This window comes from Typopeltis vanoorti, chromosome 4 (assembly GCF_054136105.1).
Source record: "Typopeltis vanoorti isolate ZY-2024b chromosome 4, IOZ_Tvanoo_1.0, whole genome shotgun sequence".
Classification (NCBI taxonomy): Eukaryota; Metazoa; Arthropoda; class Arachnida; order Uropygi; family Thelyphonidae; genus Typopeltis; species Typopeltis vanoorti.
Window position 1 is genome coordinate 65,361,149 of NC_143552.1, and position 21,111 is coordinate 65,382,259.

At 37.0% G+C, this 21,111-nt stretch overlaps 1 protein-coding gene across 1 annotated transcript in view; it reads left to right on the forward strand.

Moving 5' to 3' along the window:
* LanA (laminin subunit alpha) overlaps nucleotides 1–21,111 on the forward strand; it is a 1,191,635-nt gene that overhangs the window by 915,371 nt on the left and 255,153 nt on the right. Inside the window, exon 45 of the mRNA XM_090391815.1 lies at nucleotides 15,125–15,218. Coding sequence (XP_090247941.1) covers nucleotides 15,125–15,218 — 94 coding nt within the window. The remainder of the gene's footprint in view (nucleotides 1–15,124; nucleotides 15,219–21,111) is intronic.

Here is a 21,111-nt window from a genome sequence, read left to right on the forward strand (position 1 = left end):
GGAGAAGCTTGTGAGAACTAGGATCCAGAGTTGGGTTGACAACAATGGTATAATCTTTGATGGACAGCATGGATTTGCTAAAGGGAGGTCGTGTTTTAGTAATCTACTTACTTATTACAATAAAGTGACTGCTTCCTTGGACAGAGGAGAAGGATACACAGTAATATACTTGGATTTTGCAAAAGCTTTTGATAGAGTACCTCATGATAAGTTGACAGTCAAACTAGAGCAAATGGGGTTGGATATTAGATTAGTGCATTGGATTGGAGACTGGCTATCTGATAGGTATCAACAAGTTGTGTATGGGGGTGCAGTATCCAGGAAAAGGAAAGTCACTAGTGGAGTGCCTCAGGGATCTGTTTTAGGGCCATTACTATTTAACTTGTATATTAATGATATTGGCGAAGATTTGGATGGAGATATTCAGTTGTTTGCAGATGATGCAAAGTTGGGACGAACCATAAAGAGTAGTGAAGATGTTGTGGCTTTGCAAGAAGACTTGAATAAATTGAGTGATTGGGCAAGCAAATGGGGATGTGAGTTCAATGTTGCAAAATGTAAGGTTTTAAAATTTGGAAAACAAAGATGGGATGCAGAATTTATGCTTGGTGAGAATATATTGTTGGAAGTAGAGGAAATAAGAGATCTGGGAGTGATAGTGGATAAGGATCTAAAATTTAGGGGACACATCGCCAAAATTGTGAAGACAACACAAAGACTTCTGGGAATGATGAGGAGGACACTGACGTGTAGAAGTAGGGAGATTCTTGTTCCATTGTATAAGGCTTTGATTAGGCCACACATGGACTATTGTGCCCAAATTTGGTCACCTGGTTTTCAGAAGGATGAAGAGATGTTGGAAAGTGCCCAAAGGCGACTGACTAAGGTAGTTTCTGACCTCTGGAATGTCGAGTATGAGGAAAGATTGAAAAGATGTAATTTGCAGAGTCTAGTGGAGAGAAGGAAGAGGGGAGATATGATAGAGACCAACAAGTTGGTAAGGGGTTGTTATAGGATCAATGGTGGAGAAGTTCTACAGAGAATAGTGGGAGATCAGGGGAGAACAGAGGTCATACCTGGAAACTGTATAAAGAGGGTGTGAGTAGGGGAGTGAGAGGCAGGTTTTTTTCGTGCAGAGTTGTGAATGATTGGAATGCTCTTGCCTGAGAGTGTGGTGTCTGCAAGGAGTTTGAATGTGTTTAAGACCCGGTATGATGAGATGTGTGTGAGATAAAAGGACCTCCTAGATGAGTCTTTGACTCCATGAGGTCTTGTTTAATAATAATAATAATAATAATAACTTCTTTCCATGCCTTATTGACGATCCTTAAGCAATGAAGAATGTTGTAATGCTCTTTCCAAAATTCTTTAAGAGTCAGTTCTGTGGCATTGGTTATTTCAAAGCACTTTTGAAACATAGCCTTAATATACAGTTTTCTGAAGTTTGAAATTGCTTGCTGGTCCATGGATTGTATGATAGAAGTGGTATTGGATGGCAAAAACTTTATCTTGATGAAACTGAATTCACCAACTAAATCCCCCTCTAAATTTGGGGGATGAGCAGGAGCATTGTCCATCACTAGAAGAGTTTTTAATGGTAGATTTTTCAGTAAGATAAGCTTTTACAGTGTGAGCAAATTTTTGATAAATCCACTCAGTGAAAAACTCTCTGTTAACCCACGCTTTCATGTTGGCCCTCCACATAACACCGAATTTGCTCTTTATGACATTGTTCTTTTTAAAAATGCATGGATTTTCAGAATAGTAAACGAGCAAAGGCTTTATCTTACAATCTCCACTAGCACAAAGCAGCAAAGTAATTCTATCTTTCATAGGTTTATATCCCGGTGCCGTCTTTTCTTCTTTTGTGATATAGGTCCTTTTGGGCATGTTTTTCTAAAAAAAGACCTGTTTCATCATAATTAAAAACCTGTTGAGATACAAATCCCTCACTATCCACGTACTCCTTAAAGGTTTTTAAAAATATGTTTCGCTTCTTCTACATCGGCACTCACAGGCTCTCCGTGCATGACAATACTATGGATCCCAGTTCGTTTTTTGAATTTATCCAAGCCAGCCTCTACTTCCTTTAAACTCTCCATTTTTAGTACTGGTCTCAGGTATGTATTTCTTAAGTTCACTATGCAGATGTTTGTCTTTCTCACAAATAATTCTCTCAGTAATAACATCACCACGTAATCGCTTCTCGTTTATCCACACTAAAAGGAGTTTATTCATCTCTTCAATAACATGTGATCTCCTGGAGGTCAATGTTGTCACACCTTTAGCTACATTTGCTGCTTTTATTGCTTCCTTATTCTTAAGAATGCTACTTATCATTGACTTTGACATTTTAAACATTGTCGCCAGATCCGTCAAACGTGTACCGCTTTCGTGTTTCATGATAATTTCTTTTTTCATCTCAATTGAATACTACAACTTTTCTTTTAGGTTTTGTTCGTTCTACATTCTTGGATGCTAAAAACAGTTAAAAATTCTCTACACAAACATCGTACACAATGACTAGTAAGGGTTTAAGGCTGTTTAAAGTAAGGGACAATACACAGTGGACTGAGACAGACACACACTGCACAGGCAAGGGGAAGTGAGTGAGGGAAATTAGTGGGGGAGAAGCATGCCCAATAGCATTCCAAAAATGTCTAATGCTATATATGACTCTGAGTTCCTGGACTATAGTTTGAACTTAGAAATGCCGTTCGAACTGCAATCAAATTTCTTGCTTTCTCAAGCATTTGAACTCTGGAATCTTCGAAGTTAGAAGCGTTCAAAGTACGAGGCACCACTGTATATAGTTTTTGTTCTTGAGAAGCAAGTATCAGATCTTCTGTCTCTTTCTTGATGGTGCCCTGTGGGAGTCATTTCCATGTCAATTGACTATCAACTTTGCCTTCAGTGCCAAATGTTGACCATGAAGAGACATGTCCATGAATTATTGCATTATTAGCATTAGTCTTCTATAAAGTCAAAATGCTCATTGCCAGGGATCCCCACTGTTGCACAGACACAAAGCTCATCAAACCATGCCATAAGTTCATTCACTGTTTCTGCACTCCTCACAATCTCAAACAATGCAAAAAAAAAAAAACTTGTTCTGTTTCTTTACTTACACTCTTATTATACAAACCTTAAATGGATGGTTTCTTGTTTACCCTCTTATCCTCCATTCTCTAAAGAAGTCTCTACCAAATTTCATAGGAACAATCTCTTACCAACGTAAATGTGTCACTCACATTACCCTTCCTTCTATTATTCACAAGGCTTTGCAAATGGCATTTCCTCAATCTGTCTTCATACCCAATATTCCAGATCTTCAACACCAATTTGTTCATTCTTCCCTGAAATCTCTTCATTATATATTCATTATATAGGAACTTATCATTTCTTCAGAATGAGGTGATCAGATATGCACACAGTAATTCAAGATATTATAAAATGGAATTGCAACCTCTTTACTATATGTCAGGAACTTGCTTATCATTACCATGATTCCTTGTGATGTCCTCACATTTTTAGGATTGCAATCCCCTAAATAGCACTTTTCTCTTCAACACATGACTAACTTTCGTCTTTGATACACTGTGTGGTAGTGTATCAAAGGCCATTTTAAAATCGAAATATGCCACTGTATAGGCTTTCCCAATCACCTTGTTGTAATATTTAAGTAAATTGCCAAAATATGATCTTTTTAACCAATCTGTGTTGACCATCAAATAGAATACTGCTGTTATCAATCAATTTCTGGATCTTAGCTTTCACCAACCTCAACAACACCATATGTACAACTCTAGACACACAAATTGACGTATTATTATTATTATTATTATTATTATTATTATCCAAGACCCCCATTGAGTCAAAGACTCATCTAGGAGGTCCTTTTATCATACACACAGCTCATCATAATGTGTCGTAAACACACTCAAACTCCTTGCAGACACCACACTCTCAGGCAAGGCATTCCAATCATTCACAACTCTGCATGAAAAAAACCTGCCTCTCACTCTCCTACTCACACCCTCTTTGTACAATTTCCAGGGATGACGTCTGGTTCTCCGCTGATCTCCCACAGTTTTCTGTAGAACCTCTTCAGCATTGATCCTATAACAACCCCTTACCAACTTGTAGGTCTCTATCATATCTCCTCCTGTCCACCAGACTCTGCAAGTTGCAGCTTCTCAATCTTTCTTCATACTTGACATTCAAGTGGTTAGAAACTACCATAGTCAGTCGCCTCTGGATCCTTTCCAACATCTCTTCGTCCTTCTGAAAACCAGGTGACCAAATCTGGACACAGTAGTCCGGTATCCGGAGAGTTCATCAAAAAGGCAATTCATTGAAAGACAATTCATCAAATAAACAATTCATCGAACGACAATTTGTTGCAAAGGCAATTCATCGAAAAAACAGTTCACCAAAAATTTAAAATTTTCAAAAATGTTATGAGAAAATTGATCCATTTAGAACAAAACCTAAACTGTGAATATGGAGATTACAATGCTACTTTCATAGGGAAAAATTATAGAACAATATGTTTTTTATAGTCTTTCTTGTCTGATAACTGTTTCATGTCTGTTCATGGGACTGATTTGCCTGTTTCCGGGAAGAAAAGTCCAGCCATATCTATATTATGCCTGCTAGCTTACCTTTAGCAGAACAGGACTGATAAAAATTATGCGTAAATGGGATCCAACTACCCAAGTCTTTCTAACTAAACGGCTTCGTTTTTACTGACTGAACTATGCGGGCTTCATTATTATTATTGTTGCTAGTAGTAATATGCGACTTCAATACAGCAATTATTATGGGATGGATTTTACTCAGATTCACTATTTGAAACTTCTACAAGAAAATGTCGAACCGTTCCAGTTTTTAGTTCAGCTATATTCGGGGCGACAAAGAAATAAGGTGTCCAAATTATGTACTGTATTACAAAAGCTCTCTGACTTAAATGACTTAGTAGAAGTTGTTGGTACAAGAAGCTGTCTACATGGTTCAGTTTTTGTTCTAAATGGATTACTTTTACCATAACATTATCGAAATTTAAAATTTTCGGTGAATTGTTTTTCGATTAATTGCATTTTTGACGAATTGTCTTTCGATGAATTGCCTTTTTGATGAATTGTCTTTCGATGAATTCGCTTTTCGATGAATTTTCCTGTAACCCAATAGTCCATGTGTGGCCTAATCAAAGCCTTATACAATGGAACAAGAATCTCTCTACTTCTACAAGTCAGTGTCCTCCGCATCATTCCCAGAAGCCTTTGTGTTGTCTTCACAATTTTGACTAAGTTTCCCCCTAAATTTCAGATCCTTATCCACTATTGCCCCCAGATTTCTTATTTCCTCCACCTCTGACAATATATCCTCACCAAGCATAAATTCTGCATCCCATTTTTGTTTTCCAAATTTTAAAACCTTACATTTTGCAACATTGAACTCACATCCCCCCATTCCTGTGCCCAATCACTCAGTTTATTCAAGTCTTCTTGTAAGGCCACAACATCTCCACTACTGTTCATGGTACGTCCCAACTTTCCATCATCAGCAAATAACTGAATATCTCCATCCAAATCTTCACTATGTCATTAATATACAAGTTAAAAAGTAATGGCCCTGAAACAGACCCCTGAGGCACACCACTAGTAACTTTCCTTTTCCTGGATATTGCTCACCCATACATAACTTGTTGATACCTATCAGATAGCCAGTCACCAATCCAATGCATCAATCTAATATCCAACCCCATCCACTCTAGTTTGACTATCAATTTATCATGGGTAATCTATCAAAAGCCTTTGTGAAATCTAAGTATATTACTGTGTATCCTTCTCCTCTGTCAATGGAATAAGTCACCTTATTGTAATAAGTAAGTAAAAGTAAGTAAATAGTTACTAAAACATGACCTGCCTTTATCAAATTTATCCTGTCCATCAAAGATAATACCATTGTTGTCAACCCAATTCTGGATCCTAGTTCTCACAAGCTTTTACAACAACTTAACTACAACATCTGCCACACAGATAGGCCTATAGTTTGATGCTTGAGTTCTATCACCTCCTTTATGAAGTGGCACAGTCTTGCCCTCCTTCCACTCCTTAGGACAGTGGTTCTCAAACTTTTTGAAGTTGGGGCGCATTTAAAATCCTACAAATAATTGTAGGCGCACTATATACAAATTTCTGAGAAATATACACAACAAGAATAAACCATATCTTGTTCTCTTTGCAAGAAAAACCGCTGTTAATTAACATAATAATGATCTGTTGACAAAAAGAGCAGTATATCCGTAATGAAAAGGTATAATAGAGTAACTATATTTATTTTTATATCTGGATACATATTTCTCTGGAATACCACAGGGCGCACCCAGAAATCTTCTAGGGCACACCAGTGCACCTTGGCGCACCCTTTGAGAACCACTGCCTTAGTAAGTTGATCCAGTGCAAGACTCGTATTAAAAAAATATGTCAAGGCTGGCATCAACTTCCTGGCACATTCCTTCAGAATATGTCGTGATATATTATAAAGTCCCCCAGCCTTATTTACATCTAAACGTGTGGACAGACTTATGTGTTCGTCATACATGTTGTTTCTTTTTTAAAGGTATATATTAGAACACAGAAAAATAAGTAAGTAATTAATTTATTAACTTATTGCTGATATTTCGCTTGTGTTATAACCAGCATCTTCAGAGCACAAAAACACAGTTTGTCACAATACGCGAGACTATAACAACATGTTGTAATCAACGGACTAGTTTAACAAAATTGTAGCAGCAACACAAAGACTAGAGTCCTGATTTTGGCGCCCTCTATCTGAAAAAAAAATTGCAGCTATCACATAAGACTAGAGTCCTAAACAGAGGAAAAAAAAAAAAAAAAACCGTACTAGTTTTTTCTTAAGATGACTGTCTCCCAGATTTTAGGCAAATTTATACAGCCATATTTGTTGAGATTTGGAATGTGTTTCAGGGCTTCTCTTGCCTCTAAAAACAATCTCTCTCCGACTTGTAAGAGCTTCTGTGCAGTACTTTTGTGTTCTTCCAGTTGATCCTGTGTGCAGGGGTATCCAGAGCATGGTCTGCTAGGCCTGACTTGCCATAGTGATAATACCGGATGTATCTTTTGTGTTTGCTGATGCAGATGTTCACAGTTCTTCCAGTTTTGACATAGTAGGCTTGATTATGCCTCCTTATTGCCCTCCTTTCACTCCTTGGGAACTTGACCAAGTACAAGACTCGTATTAAAAAAATATGTCAAGGCAGGTGTCAACTCTCTGGCACATTCCTTCAGAATACGCGGTGATATATTATCAAGTCCCACAGCCTTATTTACATCTAGTTTACTCAACTCCCCAAACACCTCTTGCTCACTTACAGTCAGTCTCTCCTCCCCATCATCAACTGCTCTCAATCTCTCCATGAAGTCACATTCACAAGATTGAAAGACCTTTATGAATGCTCATTAAATATTTCCACCCACACCTTCCGCTACAGCTATCTTTATACCATTTTCTCCAATTGATGTCATCCTTTCATAATCATTCTTTCTTTTGCTGGCTACATAATGCCTTAGGATTCTTTTTGGCTTCATTAGCTAACTGCTGTTCAATGCAGCTTGGGGGATTACCTCAGAGTAGCTAAAGTGATACCTCACTTTAGCTACCCTCACCAACCAAGTCACTCGCATTGCCTGGTCTCATGGAATTGGTTATTTTCGCTTCTCTTATACTGCATCCATAATGCCCTTTTTCTCTGTATCGCATACTTAATCTCTTTATTCATCCATTTCACACCTACCTTATTCAACCTTCTCACCCTTGGAATACATTTAGACATTGCACTAGATAGTTTTTGAAAATCCCCCAAGCTGCATTGATCTCTTTTCCAGCTAAGTCCTCATTCCATGCTTCACCTGCAAGCTGTCTTCTGAGCTCTTCATAATCACCCTACCCTTGTAGTTTCACATATACCCTTTTCTTACAGTGGTCCTCACACTGCTGGCAATGATGCATGTGATTTAAACTCTGTCTTATCATAACAGAATGATCTTAAAATAAGAAATAAGAGATCTTGAGTTAATGGTGGATAAGAATCTACAATTTAGAGGATATTTTGCCAAAATTGTTAAAATAACACAATGAATTCTGGCAAGGATGTGGAGAATACTGACTTGTATAAGCATTATATGTACAGATATATATTGTAAATAGTTATATATATATTTATTCTGACTGTACATATATGCTTTGGTGTAAATAAAATATAATCGTACTAAAGCAGTGGACCGGCAATCCAAAGACGCTGGTTTGACTCCAGTTGGCTGCGCTGCAAAATGTTTTCATTTTTCAAGTGTTAAAAAAAAAGTTATTATTTCTATTATTTATTTTATAAATCAATGTCGAAACTTCATAGAAAAGAAATTTTTAAAAATTTTAAATTGTTTAATTAAGATTGACTAATAGAACCCATAAATATAAACACATAAAAGTCAAAGAAAAATCATAAATTTTATTTTTTACAAAGTAAAAATAATATGAACTATCGATTTTGTTCATAATTAAAATGTATTATTTATGGATGTAATAAAAATTTAACTTTAAAAGTAATTATAACAAAAAACGACAACAATAATTAACCACACTAAAATCAATAAAACAGATCAACAACGAGAATAAATAATAAGACAATGAAAGAATCGCATGCTATTTACGTACAAATACAGTGACTGGGCCAGATTAAACTGGCCCCAAGATAAGCGTTGCGACTGGTAAACAAACATGATCGCTGGTGCATGTGCTTTACAATCAAAGAATCGCGCGGTATGTACGGTCTCTGGGGCCAGAGACCATACTAAGTCACATTATACAATATTGGCACAAAATACTACAGTAATTTTTTTATTAAACAATAAAATGTGTTGGAAATAGATCAAATAATAATAATTACCAGAAACATATTTTTTAAAACTACAATTATTGGGCTAGTTATACAAATATAGGTGGGGCCTGGCCCCTATAGACAAGCCACCATTGACTATATCCCTTGCATTCTATTCCTATGACCATATCATTTTCCATCAACTATGTCTTACTTATGACTATAATTTTTGGCAAAATTGAACTAACCAATGCCAAAAAACTCCTCATTCCCATTCTGAATACTTCTGGCATTAACCCTTTCATCCCACAAGCCTCCTCCCCTCACACCTTATGTTGATTGTTATATTAGTGTTCTGAGCTTGGGAGGGTGAGGGGAGCTACATTCAGCATCATAATCAGTCTCCACTCACAGTTGTCTATGTTTCCTGGACCCACACTCACCTGTATCTCCCTAAACATTCTAGTTTCCCTGAGCCTACACTTCCAAACTCTCACTGAACTGTAATTTCTCGAGACACCTAATTCTGAATTAATTCAAATGCTAACCGTCTACCTTATGTTAGTCCTTCTGCCCATCAAACTCACTCTACACATCCACAAACTCTATACCATTCCTCCTACAGAAATGCACATTGACTCATTTCCGATCCTAGCCCTTCTTCTGAGCTTAACTATCATATGGCAACAGTCTCACAATTTTTGCTTTCTTATTCTTACCTGTTCTCATTTGTTTGTGCACCAGCAACTTTTTCATCTCTTCATGCATACCACATTTGTCACCAGCTAGATCATTAATACTCTTCAAAATAATCACTCTTTTATAAGAGAAATACTTTAGGTTTATTTGGTTGGAACAGTATTAAAATGAAAATTGACTATTTTCACCATAGATACTTGTTGCTTTTGCTTGTTTAGGGAGAACATAAATCTAATAAAAAGACTAACATTAGCTATAGCATTGCTAAAATACAGAGCATGTAGGAATCATTACAATATAAGTTGAAACAGAAACTATGAGGAGCATGGGAGCTGGTACTGGTTAGTGATGTTCAGTGATGTGTGCAAGATAGTTGACTGAAAAGTTAGTCTGATATGCTGAAAGATCTAATGAGAGATTTCCAATTATCACACAGGATCAATCCTTGATTCCTACTGAGTGTACCTTGTGAACAGATAACCATAGTAGATTCTTTTATATTATGAGCAGTGAAATTGTCCTCTGTTTAAGGCATAGAACTCTTATCCCATTCAGTGAGCTGTCTTCTCTGTTGTTATTAATGTCTCCAATATGCTCTTTCTGTTTAATTTTCAAACTTTTAGATGTCTGCCCTATGTAAGAAAGGCATCAAGAACATGGAATATTATAAACCCCAGGATTCTAGAAATAGTTGTGGTCCGTAGCTGAATCAAGTAAACCTTGTGTAGTTAAAATGGTCTTTGTTAAAATTTCACTTTTAAAAATTAAAATCACCCATAATAATCGCCCTTCCATTGTTCACTAACCCAAGTTGCTTATACATTTCTTAATCACCACATTCCCTGGCCTACAGTAGCATATAACCAATATCTCTTCACACCATCCTGACTCAGAGCCATTGCCACTATTTACATTTCCACTTTGTGCAGAAATAATTCTCCTGTTGTCATCAACAGCACAACTTTCTATCTTCACAAAGAACACCATACCCTTCTGTTTCTATTCTTGTCAGGATATCATCTTGCTTCACCATGTTTTACTTATTCCAACAATTTTTGGGTGAATAAACTTCATCAGTGAAACAATTTTATCTCCCTTATTTCTGATACTTCTAGCATTTATAAATAAACACAGCAGTTCACTTTTAGCTCTATAACCAATCTACCCAAGCTATTTGTGGTTGTGATTTCCCCACTAATACCTTGTCCAATCGTTTTTTTCTCTGCTTACCCCAATTATTTGCTAAGTTTCAGCTACCCCCACTCACAGTCTGGCCTGTTGCTTTCCATTTCTATGCTGATCATCCCAATACATACATTCACTACTATTTCCAACATCCACTCTCCCCCATGCCATGTCTCCCATTTCCACCTGAGCTTTCGCTATTTCTCTTACCCTCCTGTTCTCTCTTCATCTCTCACACTACTACTACCGCTTCCATTGCCTTGCTTTCAGTTTCTTCAGTACCACTCTCCTGATCTTTCACTTTACCTCTTGCTTACTTCTGATCTCTTGCTTGCATCACACACTGCATTTCCATCTAGCAATGGTCACATCTTTTTTCATTCTACTGTTGTGCACTCTTTCCTTGTTTCCACAAAATTTCTAATATCATTCTGCATATTTTTGAATAACTCTTTCTTCAAGTCTTGCATTCTGGCAGTTTCATTCTCTGTTGCTCTCGTAATCTCTCTGTCTCTTGTTCTGCCACATCTTTCTTCCATTTCCTAATTTCTACTTCCTTTTGCTTCCATATCACTTACTTTCATTTCTTCATTCTTGTGTTCTTTCGCTCCCTCCATCTCATTAGATTTCATTCCATTACTGTTGTTTCATTTAATCTAACTTTCATTTCTTCAGTCTGTTTCTCATTCAATAATAATTTATAGTCTAACAAAATATTGCACTTTCTACAAATGCATACTTTCTCTCATCTACTGTTCACTCTGTCCACATACATCTTTCACATTTTGCCACACACCCATTTATTGACTCATGACATTGAACCATTTTTGAAGCTATGCCCTAAAAATAAATTCACATCCAGATCATTCTGCATGGACTAGTCTCTTTTCTCTTTGTTGGGAGGCTCAATATCACACACATGTCCTTTTGATATGCATGTTGCAGAGATTATGGAAGCTACTGGTATGAATGTGGACAACATTATCTATACCAAACTTAACAGCATTCCTCCATGGCAGGTTTACATTTCTTCCTGCAACCTCTCTCACACTGTCAACTACAGAAATTTCATGCTCCATCATCTGTCTATCTGCAATTGTTTAATGCACCCAGATCAGTGCTCGCTCTGATTTCTTGCCTATCTATACTGATGATTGAAGATCTCCAGCCAGATCCCACTGACTAATAACAGCAATTAACAAGATCAAAGGTCCTTGCCCCAGTCATGTATATGTGCTTAGCCTGATCTAATTTTCATACAGAGAGCAAGGACATCAACTTTGAAAACTACTTGAAGAAAAATGCCAAAATGGAGATGACAGTTGGTTGACAGGGAAACCAAGAGACACTTATTATCCACTTTGGAGACCAATATACATGCACTGCATAGGAAATGTGCATGACCTTTGCTGTCAAATATATACCCCAGAGCCTTACATATCCACTTCACTAACATCCGTGTCCTCAACTCCAACCTTAATAGGGAATAGTGTCTACTACCATCTCCAGCCTATCAAACTCCATCTACTATTCCTGGCAGAAACTAAAATTGTATCCCTTCCCAGTACTATTCATCTCAGCTTTCCCAACTACACATCGTTGATGCTTTTTGACCTTAGGGTGGAATCTGTGCATATATCTGCTCTGACATACCATGCCTGAGAGCACTAAACCTAATATCATCTGACTTTGACCTTCTTTAGTTGAAAATCTCTTTTCCAAGTCAAATTCATTTGCTGTCTTCACGTGTTCCTCTAATGTGACTAACCACTCTGAGCTCTTTATTGTCTTCTTTTTAGACATCGATTTTCTCCAGTCCTGCTTCCCTAACAGCAAAATCATCTACATGTTGATGTCCACAACACCAACTGGTTTCCCTTCTCCATTTGTACAGACCAAGCAAGTGGCGATGCTGAAACATTTGTCATCATTAACAACCTTAGACAAAGTGTTCACATGCTTACCAAAATATCAGAAAACTAACCCTGAACACTCCCCAAACACCCTACATCTCATCCTCACCAGTCACCATTCCAAGTACATAGCAAATGTAGTGGGCCCCCCCTAGGTAATTCAGACCACAATGTAGTGTTTTTCTCCTTCCCCATAGAACAATGCTCACACATCTGCTCCCATTGAAGATTAGGTTGGCATTATTAACAATGTCAAGTGGAATGGCATCTATGACTTCTTTGCCTTATTCTTATGGTTGGACTATTGTTTTCAGCCTTCCAACCCAAACACATGTACCAAATGTATCATGGAAGTAATCCTTACTGGCATGGAAACATACATTCCGCCACACCACTCCATCTCCTAACTAAGCCTTGGTCTCCAAAAGATGTGCCAAGGCTATACAAACAAAAAATCAAGCATACCATAATTGGCTTACATCAAGAACTCCATCCGCCTTTAGTGCTTATACTCATATCTGACATAGTTTCAAGAAACCTATTAATGCTTCCAAATTAAAGTTTCAGACAGCAAAAAGCAGGAAACTTTATAACACCCTTTTCCACCATTTTGGCATAAGAATTCCTTTAACTTTATTTCTAATCTAACCATCCAGTTTTTCAGAACATTATCTCTGTTCTTATCAGTGCAACAGCTGTTCTATTTTCTCACTCACTCTCTCTCTCTCTAATTCAACTTCTCTTTGGAAGTACAAATTTCGTGCAAGCACATTACTGCTTGACATAGTAAGCAACATGGTGGAGAGAGATGTAAGTTACTTGCTGTAAACAACACTGCAGTTCTTTAGTGATGGAAAATATCATTGGAAAGTTCAGTATTTTCTTCTCTCAAGTTTACGTTACAGAAATATACAAAAATTAAATTACAGATGAGTCCTTTTTACCAACAAATATCTGAATTAAACAGTTTGCAACAGACTGTAACTGTACAAAGATTTCTTATATAAACATTTTTAATATAAGAAATCGTGCTTTTTTGCTATATATTTAAGGAGTCTTTACATACATGATAAATAATAAAACTAAAAGTTATCCCTTTTTATTTATTTATTTATCAAAATTGGTGCCACTAAAACAAATAATGTAAAATCTGATATTGCTAAATAGCAAATATCCTACATCACATATGTCACTTATCTCTGGGCAAATGCCATGGAGAAGTTTGATGAATCTCAAGTGGTTGCACTTGATATCTCCAAAGCTTTTGACTGGGTCTGGCACAAAGGCCTACTAAGGAAACTCCCATCATTTGGTCTGCCCCATCACTTCTGGAATTAGACTGCTGGCTTTCTGACTGGATGCATGCTATGTGTGATGGTTGATGGTTCCTAATTCTCTTACTATTCAACTAACACTGGGGTTCCACAGGTTTCTGTTTTCTCGCCAACTCTCTTCCTTCTATATATCAACGACCTATTTCAGTTGATCTCCAACCCAATACACAGTTTTGAAGATGACAGCACATTGCATTTCTGCCTTTCATTACAAACCTTACTGTACACAAATCACCTCCACTTACAGAACATCAACCACCACTGCAGTCAATTCTGATCTCCAAGCCATCCTCCAAAGGTATTTAGATAACCTCATCAGTTTCAATGCTAGCAAAACCCAGTTCTGCCTCGTTTCACAAAAAATAACCATTTTCTTCCAGTGTTGTCTTTGACAACATTCAAATCCCTAGACAAGATGAGATTTCACTTCTTGGAATTACTCTGACACCAAGTCTTTCCTGGCATAACCATTGCCACATAACTTCAGCTTCCAAAGAAAGTAGGATTTCTCTTTCACTCAACATGTTACTTTACCTCTGAGCAGCTGTTAACCTTATACAAATCACATATCCACCCAGCTATTGAATACTGCTCCCACATTTAGGTTGGGCCCTAGGCACTCCTTAAAAATACTTGACTCACTCCAACCAATTTCACACAGGCATTTGTTTCTGCAACATCTATAAATATTTCCATGCCAAATGTTCATATGAAATTGAATCGATAATTCCCCCATTCTGTACTAAATCTATTCGAACACATGCAACTGCCATCCAACATCGCTTCAGTATAACTCAAAATCCACAGTACAAGTTTCTTCTCCTCCTCCTCCTCCTCCTTCATCTCTGCTACTGCTATATTTTGGAACAGTCCTCTCTCTCTCTTATGTGTTTCCCTAGGAATACAATGTACAGACTTTTAAATCAAATGTAAACAAGTCTCGCCTTTTTCCAACCCACTACCCATATATGATACTAAAGTACTATAAGTTGATTAAAAAAAAAAACTTGATTGCAGTAATTATACAACAAAGTTGCATGCTATTTTGCTTGCACTTTATATTAAAGAATGTTTTAATTTTGTCTATTATCTAGTCTGATGGTGTTGCAGACAGAGCTGATATATCAAAAAATCGTAGTGATGAATTATTTGAAGAAGCCAAACATTTGCTTGATTACGTAGATAGAGGTATACTCCTTAAACATTAAATATATATATATAGAATTAAAATATAAATAATAAATGTAAGGAATAAGAATATATGAATATAAATATAATATAAGAATATATAATAAAATATAATAATAATATAAAATATAAGAATATAAAGAATTAAAGCATTAATTCATTGATATTCCATTAATCCATTATTCATTCTTTTAATTTTTATCCAGCTTTGACTGAATTACTTGCACATATTAAAGATTAAAAAAATTATATGTCTTTAAAATATAATTTTAATATATTTTAAAGAAATATTATTATTTATTTATAATATAGCTAGTTAGTATCATTAGAAGAAATTAAGATATATACAGTTTTATTTATTCATTTTACACAAATTATGGACTCTACAACTGTCTTACAAACAATTATTTTAATTTCCTGCCATTTCAACCTTCATATTAAAGTACACACACACACACACACACACACACACACACACACACACACACACACACACACACACACATATATATACAGAGACAAGTTAAATTACATTTCATATAATATTCTGAAGAGACAATGATTAGATCAACAGTTATTCTACTGGCTTGACCTCTAGTGAAAATAAAATAAAATTACAATAAATAAATTATTATTATTGTTTTTTTTTATTATTATTATTATTCAGGCCTCCATGGAGTCAAGACTCATTGTGGGAGGTCCTTCCTAAGAAACACAAAGTCTATCAAGACTCATCGAGGGGAGATCCCCCCTGAGAAACACAAAGTCTATCATACCACTCCTTAAACTCATTGACCGTTCTCGCTCTCACCACTCAATCAGACAATGCATTCCATGGTTCAACCACCCTCCATGCAAAGAACCCGCTCCTCACCCTCTTGCAAACAGTTTTCTTTCGTAACTTCCATATGAAATAAAATAAAATAAATTTTATTTTATTTTATTTTATGTTATTACCATGTTTTGGTGTGATGTAAACAACAGGTGCTTTCCCAGTCAATTCTATGAAAAATGTTCAGGGCATGAACAGAAAGTCCAGCTTTACCATAGTTATTATATTTAATGTGATGTTTATGTTCCTTTTTTTCCTGATAGTAATTGTGCATCCTGTTTCCCCTATATAGGGCAAATTACAGGTACAATGAATACGGTATACCCCAGAGTGTGCCAGTGGAGGGAGTGTATCCTTGGATGTGTTGAGTAAGTTCTTTAATTTTGCAGGAGGTTTAAAGGTGGCTTTAAGGTTGTATTTTTGTAGTATTCTGTTTATTTTGTCTGATATCCCTTTAATGTGTGGAACGGTTACAGTTTTATTATAGTCTTGTTTATTTTTGTTTTTAAGTGAGATCTTGTACAGAATTTTGCTGATATTATTTTGGCTGTAACCATTTTTTAGGAAGGTATTGCTGATGACTTTTAATTCATCTTTAAGTGCTTGTTCATTGGAGTGAATCTTCAAAGCCCTGTTTACAAGTGTATTAACACGTTCGTTGCTAACTATGAGTATACTCGTAGTTGGTATATGAGTGTCACAAGTCAACTACAAATATACTTGTATGTCGATTACCGACCTCCTATACTGAGCACGAGTTAACCCTTAGTATAAGTACCTTAATTTGGACCCTTCGCTTGTGAATAAAGCGGAGAGCACATCTGGGGGCTTGGTAGAATAGAAATAATTTCAGCTAAAATATAGTATATTATATATGTGCCTCAGAAGCCAACTACAAATATACTCGTATGTCGATTACCGACCTCCTATGCCAAGCATGAGTTAACCAGTAATTTGTAAATCAAATTAAAACTAATAAAATCAATAAAAATAATAAAATGAAATTAATAAAATAAAAACCAATTTATTCAAATTACGAATGATATACTTTAAAACAATTTTCCATGCACAATGTGGTTTTTCCTGGCAAACAGGACATGTGTTTAATAATGTGTTTTGCGTTGTTGTTTGGTGTACATAATCGGCATGGCTTTGTCAGGCGATTCGTTTTTTCTGTAGGTGGTAAAATTTTCAAATAATGAAGATCCTGAATCCTGCTGATATTCTGTGATCCTGTAAGCTCATCCATTCCAACAAAAACTGAGATAAATTGATCTCTAAATTTTAATGCAGTCATTGCGTTTCCAGTAATTATATTATAAAATTTATGCGCATTTTGAATGTATATATCAAAAATGCGTATTGCCAGCTTCTTTGGGCATCTAATTGTCTTTCATAAGGCGGAATAGTAAGAAAGCATTTGATCAGGAAGATCGATGCCTGACATACCCAAATTATAGTCCCTAACGATATTTGATTTTAATTGAATTTTACCATTCCAATTTTTCGCTTCAACCATTTCAAATATGTGCATATTTGAAATGGAAAGAACTTCCCTCTTATCCTTCCATTTGCGATGATGAATTAATTAAATTCATCATCGCTCATATTAGCGTAAGCTTCTAATTCTTTATCAGTAAGTTTTCTTTTACTGGTCATGGTGAAACTGAAGGTTTTTAGAGACTAGACGCAATAAACACAGTTGTCAGCGCATGCAATATATAGGTGGGGGTGATACGAGATTACTTGTGGTTGGTGTATGAAACAAAATTCTGTCTGATAAGCTGGCTACGAGATTACTCATAGTGACCTTGAAGATGTGGGTGATACAAGATTACTCGTAATTGACGTATGAAACAAAATTCTGTCTGATAAGCCCACTTCAAGGTCACTACGAGATTACTCGTAGTGACCTTGAAGATGCGAAAGCGCTTGGTGTGCAAAAACAAACTATGCCCAAGGAGCATGTCAGCGAACGTGTTAATTATTATTATTATTATTATTACGGGTATCTCCATGGAGTCAGTAGACTCATCGCGGGAGACCCAAACTAGCAAAACAATATCTGTCATATCTCTTCTTGAATTCATTTACAGACGAAGAGCTCACAACTAAGTCAGGCAATGAATTCCACTCATTCACCACCCTCCAGGCAAAAAACCTTGTTCTGACACCTTTGTTAACCACACTCTTCTTTAATTTCCAGAGATGACCTCTTGTTCTTCCATCACTTTCACACAGCTGAAACATTTCCCCTGCATCAATCCTATAAAAACCTTTTAGTAATTTGAATGTTTCTATCATATCCCCTCTTCTTCGCCTATCAACCAATCTCTGCAATCCACAAGCTCTCAATCTATCAATGTAGGGAGCATTTTTTATATCACTCACCAACTTGGTCACTCTTCTCTGAACCCTCTCCACAGCCTCCTCATCCCCAAGGAATCCAGGTGACCAGACCTGAGCACAGTAATCCAAATGTGGAAGTATCAATGCTTTATAAAGGGGAATAATAACCTCTTTATCTCTGGATGTCAGTGTGTTCCTCAACAACCAAGTAATCCTATGTGCAATCTTGGACACCTTAGCAATGTGTCCTCTGAACTTCATCTCCCTATCTACCAATACCCCTAAGTCCCTAGCCTCATCAATCTCTTGGAGTACCTTTCCATCGATGTAGTACACAGCTGGTAATCTTTTAATCCCAAAATGCATGACTTTACACTTTTCCACATTGAACTGACATCCATTTTCTTTTGCCCATTTTACCAGCTTATTTAAATCCTCCTGCAAACTTTCAACATCAGCTTGATTTTTTATTGCACTACACAACTTTGCATCATCAGCAAACAACTGAATATCTCCCTTTAAGCCGTTTCCTATATCATTTATATACAAATTAAACAACATTGGCCCAAGCACAGAGCCCTGAGGCACACCACTGGTCACCTGCCTCATTCTGGACTCGGCTCCTCCATACACCACCTTATGGTATCTCTCCCTGAGCCATTCTCCTATCCATATCACCAATTTAATATCCATTCCCATCTGCTCCAATTTGCGTAACAGTGTTCTATGGGGTATCCTGTCAAAAGCCTTAGCAAAATCCAGAAGTACCACTGTGTAGCCAGTTCCTTTGTCCAACTCAGATGTTATTCTATTATGAATAGTTAATAGATTGCTAAGGCAGGATCTACCTTTAACAAAACCATGTTGGCCTCTATAGAGTATCATATCCTGATCCACCCATTCTTGAATTTTGTCTTTAACCAACTTTTCCAATACTTTTACCACTACTCCTGAGATGGTGATTGGTCTGTAATTCAATACCGCAGTTTTAGAGCCACCTTATGCAAAGGAACCACTTTGCCTAACTTCCACTCCCTAGGGACCATACCAGAGTTCAAACTTAAGTTAAATATCCAGGTGAGAGGGGTTGACAATTCATTTGCACATTCACGCAACACCCGAGCTGATATTCCAGCTAAGCCTACCGCAGTGTTTGCATTTAAGTTTTGCAATATATTTAATACCTCTGATTCTTTAGCTTCAATTCTCACATTAGGTATTGCTGTAGGTATAGAGATATCCTCACTTGGGTGACAGACTTTTGAGAAGTGATCACTCAGTAACTCGACTATTACATCTGATTTTGTCACCTCAATACCATCAGCACCCACTAAGGTTATCCTTCCGAAGTCATTCTTCCTCTTACTTGCCACATAGCGGAAGAACTCTTTGGGATTACCCTTGATCTCTTTGGCTAAGGTCTTCTCATAATCTGATTTAGCTTTTCTTACTATGCTGGTAACTTTCCTAGCTTGAGCCTTGTACTGCTCATGGGTGTCCTGATCGCCCTTCTCCTTGTAAATTCTCCATAACATTTTCTTTTTTTGCAGTTCAAGCTTGATACTACTGCTCATCCATCTAATGCCTGCCTTGTTTGACCTCCTAACCATGTGGACACAATCTGATATTGCTTTCCTCAGATACCCGCTGATTTTATCCCAAGCACTGCTAACATCTTTCCCTTGCAATATGTTCTGCCATGGGATGGCTGCAAGCTCACTCCGAAGCTTGTTATAATTGCCTAACCTGTAGTTCCGTACATACCCCTTCTTAATAGAAAAATCCACAGATTTTGCAACCTCCCAAGTCAATACCACATGATCGCTTTCACCAACTGGAGGTAACGAGGACACCTTACTTATGCATATAACCTCTGAACCAATAACCAGGTCCAACACTCTCACACCACGTGTCCCTTCAGTTACGTGCTGTTTCAAGTAATTATCTCGTAGAAGATGTATGAATTCCATTTCCTTTTTGCTACGTGATATTTCCTCCTTCCAATTGATATCACCATAATTAAAATCCCCCATAATAATCACCAAGCCTTCACTCATTGCACTAAATTGCTGATGCATGAATTCAATATCTCCCCCCATACTCCCTGGCCTATAGCAGCATCTAACTGTATATTTGGTTGCATTGGTCGCTATTTCGCACCAGACTGCCTCAAATGAACTCTTATTCACATGTCTATCATCATGATATTATTATTATTATTATTATTACGGGCAACTCCAGGGAGTCATTAGACTCATCGAGGGAGGCCCCAAATCATATTCATCACAACTATTCGACATTCATACAGTATCTATCATACCTCGCCTTAAACTCATTCACTGTCACAGCATCCACCACAGACTCAGGGAGCGCATTCTACTCATTCACTACTCTAAAAGTAAAGAACCCAGCTCTAACACCTTTACTAACCACACTTTTGCCCAGTTTCCATGGATGTCCCCTAGTCCTCCCACAACCAGCCCTGTTCTCAAAAATATCTTCTGAATTAATTTTATAGAAACCCTTCAGTAATTTGAATGTCTCAATCATATCTCCCCTCCTCCGCCTATCAACCAATTTTTGCAACCCACAAATCCTCAACCTGTTCTCATACGGTTCATTCCACAGACCTGCTATCATCTTGGTCACTCGCCTCTGGATCCTCTCCACCTCCTCCCCATCAAGAAGAAACCTAGGTGACCAAATCTGAGC